This window comes from Caretta caretta, chromosome 8, assembly GCF_965140235.1.
Source record: "Caretta caretta isolate rCarCar2 chromosome 8, rCarCar1.hap1, whole genome shotgun sequence".
In the NCBI taxonomy this organism is placed as follows: Eukaryota; Metazoa; Chordata; order Testudines; family Cheloniidae; genus Caretta; species Caretta caretta.
The window spans coordinates 73,625,035-73,644,313 of NC_134213.1; the positions used below are offsets into that span (position 1 = coordinate 73,625,035).

The 19,279-nt window shown below is 42.9% G+C and overlaps 1 protein-coding gene across 10 annotated transcripts in view; it reads right to left on the bottom strand.

The window, feature by feature from the left end:
- Positions 1-11,333: 11,333 nt before the first annotated feature.
- Positions 11,334-19,279, bottom strand: part of LOC125640914 (endogenous retrovirus group K member 5 Gag polyprotein) — a 121,072-nt gene continuing 113,126 nt past the window's right edge. For 7 of the 10 annotated variants that reach the window (XM_048860051.2, XM_075131611.1, XM_048860049.2 and 4 more), the window contains one exon: positions 11,334-17,774. In XM_048860051.2, the coding sequence (XP_048716008.2) occupies positions 15,366-16,820 (1,455 nt within the window). In that variant the 5' untranslated portion in view covers positions 16,821-17,774 and the 3' untranslated portion in view covers positions 11,334-15,365. The remainder of the gene's footprint in view (positions 17,775-19,279) is intronic. The other 3 variants (XR_012669695.1, XR_012669694.1, XM_075131607.1) reach the window with 3 other exon arrangements.

Below are 19,279 nucleotides of genomic sequence, written 5' to 3' on the forward strand. Positions count from 1 at the left end.
GAGGATGTTGTGAAGACCAAGACTATAACAGGGCAGGGATGGTGTCCCTAGTCTCTGTTTGCCAGAAGCTGGAAATGGGCAAAAGGGGATGGACCACTTATCCTGTTCTTTCCCTCTGAAGCACTTGGCATTGGCCACTGTCGGAAGAGAGGATACTGGGCTAGATTGACCATTGGTCTGACCCAGTATGGCTGTTCTTATGTTCTTAAGATGAGATGCAAAATCTGGATACAAATTTTAAAGTCCTTAAAGTTTAAAGATGTTTGGATCCTAGGATTTTGGTTTGGGCCTCTCTTAAATTAGCCTTAATGGAAACTATATACACATAAGTAGGAGAGAACAAAACCTCAGAGAGTTCATGTAATTTTTCCACTAGTGATGGGGTATGTGAGGTTTGATTTTCTATGTTGTGTACTATCTGTAAAGAGTGTGTGCATGGCCAACCTACACATCTAACAGTTGGCCTCTGTCAATGCTCTCTAGCTTTTGGACAATCTGCTTCTAAAATAGGATCACACCACATAATATGTTTCCTAACTGATAGTCTCCATTGTTTTTAAAGAGTTCAGTAGTAAAAGATGCAAATAAAAAAGTGTTAGGCTGAAATACAGTGGCAATACCAGTTTGCAAGGGATGTCGTTTAAACAGTTAACTCTGTTTAAATTTGTCTTGTTTCTTGATTGGGAAGTATTTCAGATTTTAATTACTGCATTCTATAAGACTGTGACAGATCTTTCTTTTTCTTCTTATGGGCTTCTTGCCAAGACAAGATCAAGCATGAAATTCGTCTTTTAAGAAGAATATACTTAATTAGTGCTTTAGTTAACTGTATGTTGCTTGCACAATTCCACAGACTACTTTTGGCTTTGGCAAGTACATCTGTTTGCAGAGTCTTTGTGGCTTTTAGTGTCAAAGCTCTTTTGCATACATTTTACCATTCTTCTTTATGTCTACCTAGTCTTATAGGACTTAACTGCTGAATGTACTGTACCGAGAATAGTAAATTGCAAATATTAAATGCATAGAAGAAAAACCCTACTAGAAATATTCCTCAATTTGGTAGCATCATCTTGTTTAACTATTTGACTTGCTGTTCAATAGATATATGATATATATAACCCCACTGCTACAGACTTAAAGAAAGAAAAGGAGTACTTGTGGCACCTTAGGGACTAACAAATTTATTTGAGCACAAGCTTTCGTGAGCTACAGCTCACTTCATCGGATGCATTCAGTGGAAAATACAGTGGGGAGATTTATATACACAGAGAACATGAAACAATGGGTGTTACCATACACACTGTAACGAGAGTGATCAGGTAAGGTGAGCTATTACCAGCAGGAGAGCAGGGAGGCAGGGGAACCTTTTGTAGTGGTAATCAAGGTGGGCCATTTCCAGCAGTTGACAAGAACATCTGAGAAACAGTTGGGGAGGGGAGAGGAAGGGGGGAATAAACATTGGGAAACAGTTTTACTTTGTGTAATGACCCATCCACTCCCAGTCTTTATTCAAGCCTAAGTTATTTGTATCCAGTTTGCAAATTAATTCCAATTAAAGAAGTAGTGCCCTACTGCCAAATATTTTACAGTTGTTTGAAGTCCATGTGAAGGGAAATAAATAATAAAGACAGAAAAGTTTAACTCGGTGAAAACCAAGACATAGTAGTGTAACCTGTTTTGATCCAAGTGATTAGCAAATATTTTGACCCAAGTAGTTAGCCAATATTGAGGTCTTGTGGGTTGTTTCCATTAAGAGAAGAAATTGCATGAAAGAAATACCTGATTCCTTCATCAATCTTGTTTATTTACAAATAATGTATTTAAAGTCTTGTTCCCCTGAACACTGTAGGAATCAAACAGCAGGACACAGATTCTTTGCTCACAGTTCCAAGGCTCTTGCCAGCCAGCATTCTGCCCAAAAGCTCTCTCTTGTAGTGTGACCCTGAAAGGAACAATAAAAAACAAAGTGCTTCTCTGGCTGTTTCTGGGGCTTCCTTGGTTGCTTCTCGGTGTGCTTCAGTGGTGTCTCTCTCTCTCTCTCTCACACACACACACACACACACACACAAACACAGTTCCATGCAAAAAAATACCCAGCTTCCTTGCATTTGCATCAGCCCCCAGTCAGACTCCTACTCCAGCCTATGTTTTGGGTGGTGGTTCCTTTTGTTTCAGCTATCTATTCCATAAAGAAGCTTATTTGTTTGTTTGGGGTTTTTTTTACATTTATCCTGGATGAAGGGCAGCTGTTACATTTACTAGTTTCGAGGAGATTTCACTCCACCCACAGGATAAAAATAACATATGAGTACTATCAAGTATGTATGCTCCATAGAAATCAGTGAGCCCACCAAACTACCCACACTGCATTGCCCAGCCAGAACAGCGGAGAAGGTGCTGGGGCTGGAGAGCTGGTGATAATCACTGAATTCCAAGGGCATCAGCACAGTGAAAGTGCAATGTAAGCAAAATAAAACTGCATTATAAGGCCTTGCCGAAAATCTCTCTTTTCTTCACTAAAATTTCCCACCATTTCTATCAGTGGTAGCAATGGTGAAATCATTAGTGTACACAAGGAGATGCCAGTATTTTATCCACTATGGGACTCAGACCTCCAAGGAACAGAATTAGACAGAAGTCATTAAAACACCAGCCAATGCCTAGTGTTTCATGAACACTACAGGTGGAGTTGAAACAGTGACAGCACCAGTGTGAAATTTTTGGGGTGGTGGGGGGAAGAGAGGAAGGCTAGCATAGACACATACTAAGATTTAAAGTCCACTGAAGTGCACCAAGACAACTTGGGACAATTACTCCATTCTCTCTTGGATCTAAGTGCAAACACATATAGGAACATAAGAATTACCTTACCAGATTGGTAATTACCTAGTTCATTATTCTGTCTGAAAGTGGCCCACATCACGTGCTTCTGAGGAAGGAACAAAAAACCCTGAAGTTGATAGTTATGAAATAACTCACCTATATGTGAAGTTTCCTTTAAGCCTAAAGAGTTAATAGTTGGTTTAGGCCTTGAAGCATGATTGTCTATACCCCTTCAAAAAAAATCAAATCAAAATATTAACTCTGAATATTCTCATTATCTATCTTTTGTCTTACATTGCTGCCCATCACCATGGTAACTGAACACCTTCCACATTAGTCAGATTGGCAATAGTGAATTTCCTAGTGGATTTCATGGAGCCCCAGGACTCTTCCTTTTCAGAATATAAAAACTTGGTTCAGTAAGTGTGGGAGTTTGTTTTCGGAACAAGGGCGGGGTGTGGGAGACAGTGAGCTCCTCCATTTTTTTATTTGTTCATTTCGGGCCTGGGAAGAAAGTAATCAAAAAAGAGCCAGGGAGGGCAGTGCCAAGAATGCCGTTCTTGTTATAGCAGAAAAGCTTCATCAAAGAGTTTTTCAGTGTTTTCTAAAGATGGTCAGATTCCAGATTTGCCTAATCTTCTCTGGAAGTTCATTCTATAGCCAGACACCTTTGATTGATAGCACTTTGTCTGTAGCTCTCACACAGTTGGTCCTGGACCTTTTAATCTTCACTGCCCAAGAGGAGTACAACTCTTGGCAGTAAGGATCAGCAGGACTTGAACCCAGGCCTACAAGGCAACCAACATCTCCCGACTTCCAGCCAGCAGTAGCTGTTACTTAGCTACTCCTTTTTAACCTACAATCTACAGAGATTGAACATCATGGGAAATTCTGCTTCAAGTGATCTGACTGACAGTGGTCTTAGTGATCCCTGATTGACTCCTTGTCCCTCTATAAGCCCATAGGGTGTATCATGAAGTCTCCAGTCAACAACCATGGGTCCCTAGCTAGCTGCAAAAACTGCCTTACCTCTCTGTTCTTGAATTCCCTGTACTGACCTCTGCTCTGACTTGGATTGAGCCTTGGAACTCCACCATGGAGCCCAATACCTGCTATTGACTCTGAGCCTGATTCCTGGCTCTGATCAGCAGCTTAGCTCCTCTTGACTCTTGACCACGATACTGGCTCTGACCCCTGGCTTCAGTTCTGGAATCCCAAGCTCCTTCCTCTAGCCCTGTCTACCTTCATCAGGATCCTCACAGTTTGCCTGGATCACCCATAACCCATGGAGAAGGCTGTTCCTGTGGGACATGTAGGCAGCAGGTTGCCCCCTACCAACCATGTGCCAAGGTGCACTTGACACGCCTGAACAGGTTGATAAACCCAAGGAAGAATTTCCCATGTTGCGGACACAAGCGTGCACTGAGTATAAGCTGACTAAGCAATTGCTTAGAGCCCTGAGCAGCTGAAAGGGCCCCCATTCGCTTTTTATTATGTGTTGTGGGGGGCCCCCAAAAAAATATCACTTACAGCCATCAATGGGCTAGCACCGCCTCTGACCACTTGTCTGAGAACCAGATCCTGAAAGTGCAGATCACACAGTTACTCAACAAAAACACCTTGCTGTGAGCCCCACTGGCACAGTATGCCACAGAGACCCAGATATTGTGAGAGCAGGCTGTCTGGTTGTGGGATGAGAACACTGCTACCAACACACACCGTGTACGTGGGGCCTGGGACAACAGTATCCCTCCTGGAGGCCACCAAAAATTCAGGGGTTTTCTCTAACTATGTCACCTGCTGTTCCTGTGCTGGCCCAGTTCTACTCCAATGACCAGGCCAAAGTTGGATTTGTAATTAATCTCCTGATGAAAGAGGTGCTGGAGTGGGATTCACCCCAACGGAATGACAAAGCCTGATACTGATGAGGGACACCTCATTCAGGCCTTCTCCTCTATTTTGATGATATCGCCCCCACTGTACTCATTCAGCAGAAGCAGCCCTGCGAAACTACAGCAAGGGACCAGCTGCCTCCTATGTTGCCCACTTTAGGAGATTTGCCTCCAGTACAGAATGGAATGAAGTGGCCCTGCTCTACCAGTGCTGGTGGGGATTACATGAAGAGATCAAGGAAGAGCTAGTTCACGTGGAAATCCTGACCCACCTAAATGTCTCAGCCAACCTTGCCATATGCACTGACAACAGGCTGCGCAAGCAAAGCAGAAAGAGGAAGTGGGCTGCACCACCATGTAGGAAATGACCAAGCCAAGCCTGATAAGGAGGACCAGCCTGACTGGACCCCAAGATATCCATCCCACAGGCTACCCCCTCCCCCAGATGCTTTTTACTGAAGCTCATCCAGGGCATAGTGAGCACTTATGACACTTATAAGCCCAGGTTTGCCTGCACATCCCGGGAAAACCCCAACAAATACGCCCACAGGGGATGCTCGGGGATTCTGGGGCTGCAGACAATTTTATAGTTGCCAATATATCACAAGCCTTAGGCATCCTGCTGCAGCAAAAAAATGGCCCTCAACCTCGTACAGACTATGGGTGGCTCACTCCTGTCCTCAGGCACAGCAACACTGGAAATGGTACCCCAGGAAGTTGTTATCCAGGACCACCGAGACCCCTATGGTTCGGAGCAGTCTGCTTACCACATTTCCCCATGATACTGGCTGTCTTATGGCTGGTCACTCATGACCCACACATCCTTTGGAATGAGCAGAAAGGCTATTTCTGCTGTGAATACTGTCAGCAAGTATGTCTGAGTGCACCATCAGATGAATCTTGCCTTCAAGATGCACCCTGCCAGCCCAAGTCCAGGATGCCACTCAGGAACCCACAGGCCCTGGCTGTAGCCCAGAACTGACTCCTGCTCTTTACACCAAGTGCCATGACTATATAGAGAAAAATCCAGTAAGGTATTAGATTGCATCCTTTAGATATCCTGTTGCAATGAAATGGCAGAGCAATTTTTTTAATGCATTTAGTTCACAGCTCCTTGTTTGGGAGATTGTTTGTTTCATCCTCCTCAAGAAGCTCAGGGATAACATAATAGGAATAATACAAGTATATTAAAAACAAATGGAGATCTAAATCTCACCTGGAGAAACAACATTGTTTTAGCTATTATACACCACTTCGTGGATTGAATAATACTCTCTCTCTACACCCCCAATAATTCATTATTTTTACCTTGTCCCTAAAGTCTTTATGGCTTTATTTAGTGCTCCACCAGAAACCCTATCAGGACCAAGAAAGGAAAAACTGTGCAGGTCCAGCCCTAAAAATCAGGACAACCCATCAGTATCAGTTATCTGACACCTGCCTCTTTTTTCAACAAAGCTCAGACACCGTTCCATTGTTTTAGCTGACTGTGCTTGACAGGGAGATGACTGATTAAAGTGACAGACAGTGTTTCAATAGAGAGAGAAGCCTGTTTTAGCTCAGGCCTGTCTACTTCAGTAAATCTCTGGTTTTATCACCTATGTGCAACTGGCTCATTTAGACCAGATCAGTGGCAGTCCATCTCTTTACAAACGCTTGTCAGTGACAGCCTTCAGGTGCCTAAGCATGCCAGGTTTGATATGAGTCAAACTCTAGTGTAAACAAGGATTAACCTATAAAACTAAGATGGGCTCTTTTTAAGTATATTCTGGACTGAGATAGGAGAAACTCTAAACTCTATTAGACTAGGTAAATTTTCATGTGTTTCTCTGTGTCCTGCATCTCATTTGCATTAATTTTAGCGTTTGAATAAACATAACCAATGACCTTGTCATCCCTAGCTGCTAAGCAGAAACTGAGCAATCAGAAAGATTTCAAAATAGTCTTTGTAGAACTGGACAGTTTGTCAGAAAACATTAGAATGGCTTTCAAAATCTGCATATCTGTGTAAAATATGAAATATTAATAGCTTAATATTAAAACATTTTACAAAATTAATATTAATTCAGTATTAAATTTTAAAGTTTCATATTTCATAAGAAATTCAAAATGAAACTACCAAAAGGGATTTTGTTTGCAAAACCAATTATACAAGATCATTAACGCAACGTTTAGGAAAGCAAGCTGAAAGTTTTCAGTGATAAATCAAAAATGAATTAAATGCATTTTGTTTACAAACTACATTCTCTGTGTGGACTCTCAGTGGAAAGTAATTAACCTCATTCACAGAGGTTTAATCTATTTCAAATATATGTTACTAGAGCATAAATATACAGGTTGTTTTTTGTTTTGTTTTTTAAAAGAGAATTGGCACCAACTTTTTTGCCTTGTACTTCATGGTAACTAAACCGTTCATTAATTTTCAGTTGTTTTGGGGGGCAAGAGAAGTCTATCAATACTACTTTAAAAAATAAAACCCCGAGTTCTTTCTGTGATTGGTCTATGAAACCCTCCTAGAAAGGATGACTTGTTGACAGCTGAAGACAAAGAGCATTGATTGCACTCAATCCTCTGACACCAAACAATGGAGAGAAAGGTTACGGTTTTTCAAGCTGATCTATTCAACTTATTTTTGAGTATCCAGTTTGGCTTTCCAAAACCATACTTGTGTCTCATCATATAAAGAGTCCATTTGGAAAATGTTTATTAAAAATTCTACGGGGTTCCTTGAAGCCTAAGCAATGGATCTTGTTCATTCATTACCGTCCCATTAGTTTGTATTAGGGCTGTCAAGCGATTAAAAAAATTAATCGTGTTGTTAAACAATAATAGAATACCATTTAAATATTTTTGATGTTTCCTACATATTCAAATATATTGATTTCAATTACAGCACAGAATTCGAAGTGTACAGTGCTCACTTTATTTTTTATTACAAATATTTGCACTGTAAAAAATAAATAGTATTTTTCTATTCACCTAATACAAGTACTGTAGTGCAATCTCTATCATGAAAGTTGAACTTACAAATGTAGAATTATGTACAAAAAAACCCCTGCATTCAAAAACAGAACCATGTAAAACTTTAGAGCTTACAAGTCCACTCAGTCCTATTTTTTGTTCAGCCAATTGTTCAAATAAACAAGTTTGTTTACATTTGCAGAAGATAATACTGCCTGCTTCTTGTTTACGTCACCTGAAAGTGAGAACAAGCGTTCGCATGGCACTGTTGTAGCCAGCATCGCAAGATATTTACATGTTAGATGCGCTAAAGATTCATATGTCCCTTTATGCTTCAACCACCATTCTGGAGGACATGCGTCCATGCTGATGACGGGGTTCTGCTTGGTAACAATCCAAAGCAGTGTGGACCAACACATGTTCATTTTCATCATCTGAGTCAGATGCCACCAGCAGAAAGTTGATTTTCTTTTTTTGGTGGTTTGGGTTCTGTAGTTTCCGCACCAGAGTGTTGTTCTTTTAAGACTTCTGAAAGCTCCACACTCATCCCTCTCAGATTTTGAAAGGAACTTCAGATTCTTAAATCTTGGGTCAAGTGCTGTAGCTATCTTTAGAAATTTCACATTGATATCTTCTTTGCATTTTGTCAGATTTGCAGTGAAAGTGTTCTTAAAATGAACAGCATGTGTTGGGTCATCATCTGAGACTGCTGTAACATGAAATATAGGGCAGAATGCAGGTAAAACAGAGCAGGGGACATAAAATCTCCCCCCAAGGAGTTCAGTCACAAATTTCATTAATGCATTATCTTTTTAAAGAGCGTCATCAGCATGGAAGCATGTCCTTTGTAATTATGGCCAAAGCATGAAGAGACATAGGAATCTTTAGCACATCTGGCACATAAATATCTTGCAACACCAGCTGCAACAGTGAACATGTGAACAGTGCCTGTTCTCACTTTCAGGTGACATTGTAATTAAGAAGTGGGCAGCATTATCTCCTGTAAATGTAAACAAACTTGTTTCTCTTAGCTATTGGTTGAACAAGAAGTAGGACTGAGTGGACCTGTAGGCAATAAAGTTTTACTTTTTTTGGTTTTGAGTGCAGTTATGTAACAAAAAAACGACATTTGAAGTTGCACTTTTGTGATAAAGAGATTGACCTCTAGTACTTGTATGAGGTGAATTGAAAAATACTACTTTTGTTTATCATTTTAAGTGCAAATATTTGTAAGAAAAAATATAAAGTGAGCACTATACACTTTGTATTCTGTGTTGTAATTGAAATTGATATATTTGAAAATGTAGAAAATCAAAATTATTTAATACATTTCAGTTGGTATTCTATTGTTTAACAGTGTGATTAATCGCGATTAATTTTTTTGAGTTAATTATGTAAGTTAACTGGGATTAATCGGCAGTCCTAGTTTTTATATCATACTCCTTTCCCTTTAGCTTTTAATGTACTAATCAAGGTCAATCCAATACTCTATAGTCTTTTTATGCAACACACTGATCTACAAAAATTCTCAGTAGATAAGAAGGCTAATTCTTCATTATACAATGGAGTATTCAAACTTTGAAGATTTTTTTTAAGAGAATTAAAATCTGTAGGATGTACTAGACCTGGTTTATATAACCAATCGCCTGGGGTTAAAATGATACACAGGATTTCATAATTAGATAAAGCCATTGTTTAGAATCAGACGATACCTGTTTACAGTTTAATAAACAACTTGTCACAGTTGCTTGCTCAAAGTGGACCTGGATGTCAATGCAAACAGTTAGAACAGAAAGTAGTGAAATAAATTGGTCTCCTGGGTAAATAAATTGAGCAGCAATGTGGGAAAACCTCATCACTACCAAGAAAGATGATAATTTATAAAGGGCTTTTAAAATGGTGTTTCGTAAGTACTGACAGTTCAAAAAATGTCTAAACCCCTTCCCTTGCTTAAAAACAAAAAAACAAGTACACAAAATAAGGAGATGAAAGACTCTCCAAAGTCACGCACCATGTGAAAGGATGGTAGTACTTTAAAACAGAATTTTTAAAATGTACATTTTTAAAGTGTCTGAATAAATAAGGATTACCTCAAATGATGTGGTTCTAATCCCATTAGTTGCAAACATCACTACACTTAAGGGTATTGTTAAAGTAGTTTCAAAGGCCTATAAAAAAAATCAGACAGAAGTGTGCAAAATGCTAATACAGTTTAAGATAAGACAGAGGAACTTCTCAGCCTCACCATTACCATTTTAAACCTTATACTATAGTGCACATTAGTGTAAATCCATACAAAATATAGGAGAGATAGCACAATTTCTAACTTTCTGGAGACATGCTGACTGTGAGCAACCTTTGATCCCAATCCTTCAAATACTTAAGAAAGTGTATAATTTTGTTCACGAGTGGACCCATTGAAATCAATAGTACTCAAGAATGTGCTTAATTTTACTCACACAAGTAGGACTACTGACTTCATATGGAACTACTTCTGTGAGTAGAAATCACACACATGCTTAAGTGTTTGCAGAATGAGGCTTCAGACTCAAAAGTTCAGGCTTGGAAAAAGTCTACATCCTTTTTAGTAGTACTGCTCCAAATAAAATGTGAAAAGATTACTTTCTAGGGCTGCTTACAACACTGACAACCAAAGCATGTGCGCTCCTATCAACATCCAGGTGTCAATTGCAAGGATCATCAGTATTTCTGGCTTATTTCTGGAATGGTAAGAGATTGATGGATCATGTTTATTTCAGCGTTTACCCCCAAGCCAAAGGACATTGACAGTATTGCTATTTTCATGGAAACGATTTGTCTAGCCCTGAATTACAATTCCATTTTAAACAAATTAATCCATGTATATCTAACAGAATTGGGACGGGTTTGTGACAGCATTAGTGAATTATAAATGATCCAGGAAATCATTAGAAGACTACAGTCTGTCTTGCCATTTCCTGCATTGTTCATCATACATTACACTTTGACATTCTGAAAAGGAAAAACAAATAGAAATTAGATTTTCAAGTCTGAAATGATTAATCATAAAAATATTATTGAACTATTTTTAAAATTAGCTCTTTAAAAATACATAGTGTATTTGCTTTTAATATGTCATTACTTTATTTTATAGCTATTCATAAATTACTTATTGAACCAAAATGACTTTTACGTCCAAATTTCAATAAATTCTTTAATGTCTTGGATATCAGTGCATTATTAATCCAGCATGGTATTTCCTGTTTCTCCAACAGGAAATGGTACAGGACTGTATTAGATCTCATCACCAGTATCTAGCATGCTGAAGTTCTTAAAAGTTGTGTAAATGCCTGTGTCTTCACAGTAACTTTTGGAAGTAAGACTAGCACTTCCTATGCTTTTGGCTAAGAGCTTGAGTCGTTTAGATCTCTATTCTAATTCAGTCTCCCCTGAGGTCAAACTCCAGTTTCCTTTCACTTAGGAATATCCAACTGTGTTTGTCTCCACTATATGTTCACCAGAAACCAATTCAATTCAAATTAGATTAATTAAAAGCAGGTTTATTAGAGAAAAATAGAGAAAATCATCAATAAGGTGACTAATTTCACTAGCAATCTTTCCGGGAAGCAGGAATGTTATGCTACAGTGTTGCGGTTCAAATACAAGACAGCACAAAGCTTTAAGCAAGCAAGCAGGCTGGTCTGCCAACGGGCTGGTCCTGTCAGCTTTCCACCCTCTCCTTTATTCTTTCTCTCTCCCCGCGCATTACATTCTCCAACAGATAAAAGGAATACACTGGCTTTGTTTAACATTCTTATTTACCAATTTCTATCTACCGCATTCCTTGCTCTCGGGCCTTGAGCCCAGTCCTGGGAGGCTTCCCACAGTTCATGTCATCTGGGCGAGATTCCAAGGTTCATGCCCTTGAGAGGAGCCGTGTGTGCACTGCTCCTACACAAAACTCCGAGTGTGCCCTGAATGTTGCCAAGTGCATGAACCTTGTATGAATGCTACATCCCCTCCTTTTTTGTTTATTTGTGCTCGGCCATCTCATGGTAGCCATCAATTTGCTTTTGCAAGCCAATTAACTCCCGGACAAACAAGGTCATAACTCGTGGAGCCTGCCAGGGCGGGTCTCGACAAAGCCTTAACAAAAAGGAAATATATTGCACACAGCAACAGCAAAAAATAAGCCCAAGAAGGTAAAGTGTAGTTGGCCGGGGCCCAATTAGCCATGCTGGAGTACTGGGAAGAGAGGTTCGCATAAGCAGCGAGCATCATCTCATTCCCTATTTCCTCAGGGTGATGACATACTGGAATAAGGCAGGTACCTAAGAATTCTTCAGCTGCTACAAAATCAGATAAACAAAAGTGGGTAACATTTACTATTGAAGCCAATCTTTCCCATAGGTTATATGTCATTCGGGCCCGTAACGGAGGAGGCGCTCCTGAGTCAACCCCTACAGGAAATAGCAGGCACATAAGGCACACAATCAATACAGAATTAGCAGTGATTTGGGCGAGAATGGCCACAAACAGAGTCTCAGGAGTCTCTGGCTGTTGGTTTGCTGCCAGTCTTCGTTGAGCCACGGCGACCAATGCTTTCATTGCTCCCCATGTCACGGGCTGGCTTGGGATGCTACGTCTCCTCCGTCTCCATCCCGCCATTGTCGACCCGGGAGGCACCGCGTTCTCCTCCAAGGTCAGCTGAAACTCTGGTTTGGGGTTCGACAGCCCCTGGTGCCATGCCATGCTGTTTCAGTACCGGTCGCACACACTGGGCCGGAACCCACAACGGTCCTGCAAGGAGAGACACAGCAGCATATCCCCGACCCCAAGTAATTAAAGGTACGGGCCCAACCATTGCGGATCGGGCAGCTGACGGTAATAGACACGCGGTCTTTCCAGTACCTCGGACTTATGAAAATGCCAATCCGCAGGGGTCTACTGATCTGTATTCAGTGTTAAATTATTTAAGGTAAACAAAAGGACATGCAATTGTTGCTGAATGTCTCCTAAGGTTCGGAGACGCAGCTCCCCTTGTTTTAATTGTTTGTCAAGCAAGGTTTTTAGCGTGCGATTTGCACGTTCAACAATAGCTTGGCCTGTGGAATTATAAGGGATCCCGTGTTTGAGACGGACGTTCCATTGGGCACAAAAGGTGGAGAGGGCTGTGAAGCAATAGGCTGGGGCATTATCCGTTTTTATCTGGCTCAGGCAACCCATAACAGCAAAACAGGCTAGCAAATGGTGAATAACTTTGGGAGTGGCTTCCCCACGCTGTGGGGTCGCCCAAAGGAATCCCGAATAGGTATCAATGGAAACATGTAAAAATGAATAGGGGTGGAATTGTGGCACGTGAGTGACATCCATTTGCCACAGCTGATTCGCTGCGGTACCTCTGGGGTTAACGGCATAAGAAAAGGTAGGGGCAGCAGCGGCACAGTGAGGGCAGAAACGAACAATAGAACGTGCATGATCAGCAGGAATGTGAAACTGTCAGGCCAAAACAGAGGCAGACTGATGAAAAAAGGAATGGCTTTCAATGGGGTCAGAAAAGAGAGAATTTACCTGACCACGTAATGCGTGATCGGCGCGCGCATTGCCCTCAGTGAGTATCCCAGGCAGAGGAGTATAACTGCGAATATGAGCAACAAAATAAGGGAAATTACGAGTGGTGATGAGATACTGTAAGGACAAAATCAGGCGAAGAAGGTCCGCATCGACCTGAGGGGTAATGAGGGCAAGGGGTAAATGATCAATTACCTGATAAACATAATGGGTGTCCACAATTAAATTAAAGGGACAATCAGCAAAAAGTTGAAAGGCCAAAATAACAGCAGCCAGTTCTGAGCACTGCGCGGAATGCTGAGCCAGCGTAAAATGAGAATGCCAACGAGGGGGGTCACCTAATTGATAGGTGACAACACCGCGATGTGGAGAGCCATCAGTAAAAAGAGTGACAGCTGAAACAATAGGTCAAGAGCGGCTAAGACGATGTACGATTAGTGGCACCTTGTGTGAGATCACTAACCGAGGATCTTTTGGGGGATTATAAGAAATCTCTCCCACATAATCACAAAGAGCAACCTGCCAGGCCAAGGAGGTGTGGTACAAGGAATCAAATTCACTACATGACAAGGGGAACACAATGGCAACTAAATCAGTGCCCGTGAGTTGCACTGCACGGTGGCGGGCTTTACAAACAAGATCGGACAGGGCGTCTAAATAAGAATAAATGTTCCGAGGAGGAGTGAAAGACAAATATTCAAGCTGTTGTGCCGTGACCTGGGGACCGCTAAGCAAAATGTCATCCATATAATGGTAGACCTTTAGTGTGGGGTATCGGGCACGAAAAGGGGCAAGGGCCCGATCCACAAAAAGTTGACACAAGGTTGGACTATTTTGCATTCCCTGGGGCAAGACCTTCCACTGATACCTTTGAGAGGGTCGCTGATTATTATATTCTGGCACTGTAAACATGAATTTTTTGCGATCTTGTGGGCAAAGGGGGATTGTGAAAAAACAATCTTTTAAATCTAACACACAAAGCTGATTGGTTTGAGGAATTAAATTCGGGTTTGGCAACCCAAACTGCAAGGGGCCCATGGGTTGGATGCATTTATTTATTTCCCTTAAATCATGTAACAGCCTCCATGCACCAGATTTTTTCTTAATAACGAACACCGGGGTGTTCCAAGGACTTGTAGAGCTCTCCAAGCGCTGTGCATGCAAATGTTGTTGCGCAAGCGAATGAAGCGCTTTCAGCTTTTCTAGGGGGAGGGGCCACTGGTCAATCCATACGGGCTCTAAGGATTGCCATACCAATGGTAATGCAGAGGGCAAGGTGGGTGGGGGAGGGTTTTGGGCCATTATATATTAATATCGAGGGTGGTGTCCAGGTTTACAAGTAAGTCACAGCCCCAAATATTGAGGTGGACAGGGAGCACAAAAGGGCGGATCGTAGCAAGGGCACGGCCTCCTGGTTTAGAGACCGTGACCCAAGACAAACTTTGGCGCCCGGGTTTGCTACCCCCGATCCCCCACAACTCTTTAGAAGGAACTGTTGGCCAACTGACTGGCCAGTCCTGATCACAAATCACCGTAACGTCAGCTCCAGTGTCCACCAGCCCTGTAAAAGGAAAATTGTTTAAAAGAAGTGTTAACTGAGGTTTCGAGGGGCGGAGCGACATTGTTAGAGCAACAAGTGGAGAGGACGTGTCATGAGGCGGCAACTGAGACAGCGTCGATCCAAAGCCGCCTCCGCCCCGGGCTCGATCCTCTGTGGCTGGCACCTGATAGGGGACTAAAATCAATTGTGCAATTGACCGTCCACGCGGGAGCGACTGCGGAAGATGGGTCCACACCTGAACTTTAATAACGCTGGTGTAATCTGCATCAATGACCCCTGGGATGACAAAAAAACCTGTTTCCCAGCGTGTGAGCGAGGGAGAATCAGACCCACAAATCCGGCAGGGAGAGGTCCCGTCACCTGTGTAGGTATGGCGCAAACCTCCCCCGGCAACTGAAAATCAGCGTCCTCCTGCATAATCAAATCAAGCCCTGCACTTCCGGCAGTCGCCGCCCTCATGGAGTCTATGGATTTTAAGGCAGAGGAACAGTTGTCTGAGTGGGAAACACCCCCCTTTGGTCCTGGGTTCGGGGGAGACCCGTCGTGTGGTTTCCCGACCCACTACGACACTGATTAGCCTAGTGATAGCCCTTCCGACACTTGGGGCACTTCTTTGAGGGGCGGGCAGGCGCCGTCGATGAGCGGCACTCCCGCTGAAAGTGACCCTCCTTACCACAGCGATAACAACGCTTCCCCTCCTTCCCGCTTTTCCGCAGGGCAGCGGCCAGAACCCCAGCTTTGTGTGCTTGCATGCCGATGTTTTGGCATGCCCGCAGCGTGTCCGACAGCTCTAGAATGCCAGCGGCTTGTGCCGCCTGGAGAGCACGGCGGCACTCCTCGTTCGCATTTTCAACCGCCATTTTTAACAGAATCTCCTGAGCTGCCGCAGGGTTATCCACCTGTCGGAGGATAGCCTCCTGCAATCTGTTGGTAAAATCCATAAAGGACTCTGATGCACCCTGACGGATACTGGCAAAGCTTTTTGTAGGCTTGCCTGAATCCGGGACCTTCCAGAAAGCTTGCTGGGCGCAGGCAGAAATGGGGAAGACAGCCTGAGGGAGCTGAGACTGCATCTGAACGGTAGCAAACGGGCCCTCCCCTGATAACTGCTCATAAGTGACACCTTGCTCTCTATATACCTGGGCTTGGCGTTCCGCCATCTGCCGATACTCACTAAGCCAAATAACATACTGACTGGCCGTCAGCATCATGCGCAACAGCGCCTTCCAATCTTCAGAGACCAGGGTGTACCCAGTACCTAGCCCTTCAATGAGAGCACGTACATACGTGCTAGTCAGGCCGAACTCGCGAATCGCTTTCTTTACCTCTCTGATCACCGAGTAAGGCAAACTGACCCAGTTTGCAAGCTGGTTGCCCTGGCCATCATCCTGCCAGGTCACTGGGCAAACAGAGACCAGATCAGCTAATTCCTCTGCTGTAAGATCTGGGCGAGTCTTCGCTGCGTGAACCATTTGTTGCACCAGCGAAAGCCCCTGAGCAGATGCGGACGATCCCCCGGGGGGCCCCGGAGCATGGGGTCCCACAGGGGGACGGTGATCACACACCAGCTCCAGAGGGGAAGACAAAGGAGGCGGTGGTAATTGAGGCACTGGGGGCGAAGCAGGGGGAGGGATGGCTGCAGGAGCCGATGGGGGTGGCGAGATCGGCAGCCCCTCTATTGGCTCGGAAGAGGGTCTTTCCGAGGCGACACACTGTGTCGCATCGCCAGGAGGGGGGATGGCTGCAGGAGCGGACGGGAGTGGCGAGATCACCAGCCTCTCTATTGGCGCGAGGGAGGGCCTTTCCGAGACGACATGCTGTATCGCGTCGCGGCAGAGGTGCCAGGCATGTAAAGCCTGCACGGGCGCCCGAGGCTCTTTGTGCAATGTCTGGCCCAACCGCTCCCAGTCCACTAGCTTAAGGGTTCTGGCTTCAGGGTACCACAGGCATTGGGCACTCACCTCCTGTAGCAGGAGAGTGAGTTCGAGTGGGGCAATAATGCTGAGCCTTACGCAGCAAATACTGTAGCTCATGGCGGTGTTGCACTTGCAAAGCAGAGAGGGAGCTTCCCATACTTACCATGATGAAAAATACTCACCAGAATCCACGAAGTGGATGAGTGACACGTCTGAAACCCTTGCCGGGCGAGGTGAGTGCTGAGGGCCCCACGTTGGGCGCCAGTTGTTGCGGTTCAAATACAAGACAGCACAAAGCTTTAAGCAAGCAAGCAGGCTGGTCTGCCAACGGGCTGGTCCTGTCAGCTTTCCACCCTTTCCTTTATTCTTTCTCTCTCCCCGCACATTACATTCTCCAACAGATAAAAGGAATACACTGGCTTTGTTTAACATTCTTATTTACCAATTTTTATCTACCGCATTCCTCGCTCTCGGGCCTTGAGTCCAGTCCTGGGAGGCTTCCCACGGTTCATGTCATCTGGGCGAGATTCCAAGGTTCATGCCCTTGAGAGGAGCCATATGTGCACTGCTCCTACACAACACTCCAGGTGTGCCCTGAATGTTGCCAAGTGCATGAACCTTGTATGAATGCTACACTACAGACCATGGAATAAAACCGACAACACAGCTACAAAAACCATGCGTGCCAACTTCATAGCTCCAATACTGTTGTTCTTCTGTTCCTAGGTGTCCTTTTCTAGTTCAAAAAAAAAATGCCATTAATCCAGTGCATCTCTCTTTCTATTCCTGAAAGACTCCCTGCTATTTAGGGAAATCAAAGTCTTTATTCTATTCAGACATTCACCTCTGCTGATCCTTGTGTCATCTGCGCAAGACCAACTTTCATTGACTCATCCAGCTCTCTCCCCAACCCTTGATTTAGAATAATCAGTTTGGAGAAACTCCATTTCACCAACCTTCAGAGAAATCCACTTTGTAAACTGTTGCCATCTTTTGTTCCATTTAAATATCCAAAAATCTTTTAAATATTACATCAGGGTCATTCCTCCAGCCCCCTTGTGATCTGTTGAACTAGAACACAGATAGAATTTAGCTATACGGAAATTATATAAAAGTTTGGAAGTTTAATGCAAAAATTACAAATTATTTTTCCAGTTTTATGCATTCATCACACATGCATTTTATGTTTTTAAAATGCACACTGAGGAAGCAAGCCATGTTTCTGTATCCAATATGAAAGAACAATGCCTCCAGTAGGTGTCAAATTTAGTTGCATTGCAAGCAACAGAAGGGGAAATAACCACAAAGTTAATAGGGAGCTATTGATGCTCAGCACCTCCACAAATTGGGCCTCCTATTTTGGTGACTAATATAGATTTAGGTGCCTAACTTTAGGCACCTACATTTGAAAATGGTAGGTTTAATGAGTTTATGAGCAAGAGGCAATATCAGCGTGACAAACAATTCTGCTTTAATCCCAGTTCTATAAAGTTCATTGAGACATGTCCAGCCTCACATCATAAAATGTCACGGTTACATAAGAATATTACTCATTAAAGAACAGCATAGACTAAGCAAGCTCATGCATAGGTCAGCCACCTTGATGCTTTCTTTCCAAGATAAATAATAATGCCATATCCCTCTATAAACTCTGTGAGACAAAACTGACTGCTTCTCATACTGACTTCCTCCTCCTCAGTCATATTTTTGAAGCAATCCTTGGTTCTATGTTAGAAGGCGACTCTTCCATGTAACTAACCTCGTTATCCCTAGCCTGATTCTTGCTTGCATATTTATACCAGCCTCTGGGAATTTCCACTACATGCATCCGATGAAGTGGGTATTCACCCACGAAAGCTTATGCTCCAATACGTCTGCTAATCTATAAGGTGCCACAGGATTCTTTGCCCCTTTCACAGATCCAGACTAACATAGCTACCCCTCTGATACCTTCTATGTAAGTTACTGTAGTAATAAGCCACAACTGGTGTGCATCAATACATTATTAATGTATGCCCTGGATGCATTATGGAGACACAAAGCCAAGTGCCTTAAAAATACCTCTGTTATGCATTAGAAGGAACATTCTGATGTAGCTTATTGCTAGTAGAGCATGATTAATTAACATTTCATTTTTAAAGAGCTTTTTAAATAAGACTTTTGGGGGTTGAGAAGAATTATGAAATGCATCTTTCCAAAATAAAACAGTTCTTAACAGAAGGATAAGAGAAAGATAGTAGGGGAAAAGTTAAATATATATTTAGTTTTTATGTGAACAAAAAGTGCTGGAGAAGGAAAGAGACTGTTGAAAAGGTAACTAGGCACTGTGGGGTAAAAGGAGGAAACTTAAAATTGTCTCTCTCTGCAACAGCCTCTCCCATTCCACTATTCTAGTAATTCCTGTGAAAGTTGACCCTCACCAACTACTTGTTCCCCAACTCCATTCACTTAACATTTCTTTGCACACACTCCTGCATATGGTGGATTTAGATGGTGATTAGATCTGAAGTGGAGATGGGAGTTGTGTGTTCTGTTTTGTTTTTCTTTTTTGAAGAGGGGCGGGAGAGTTGTAGTGT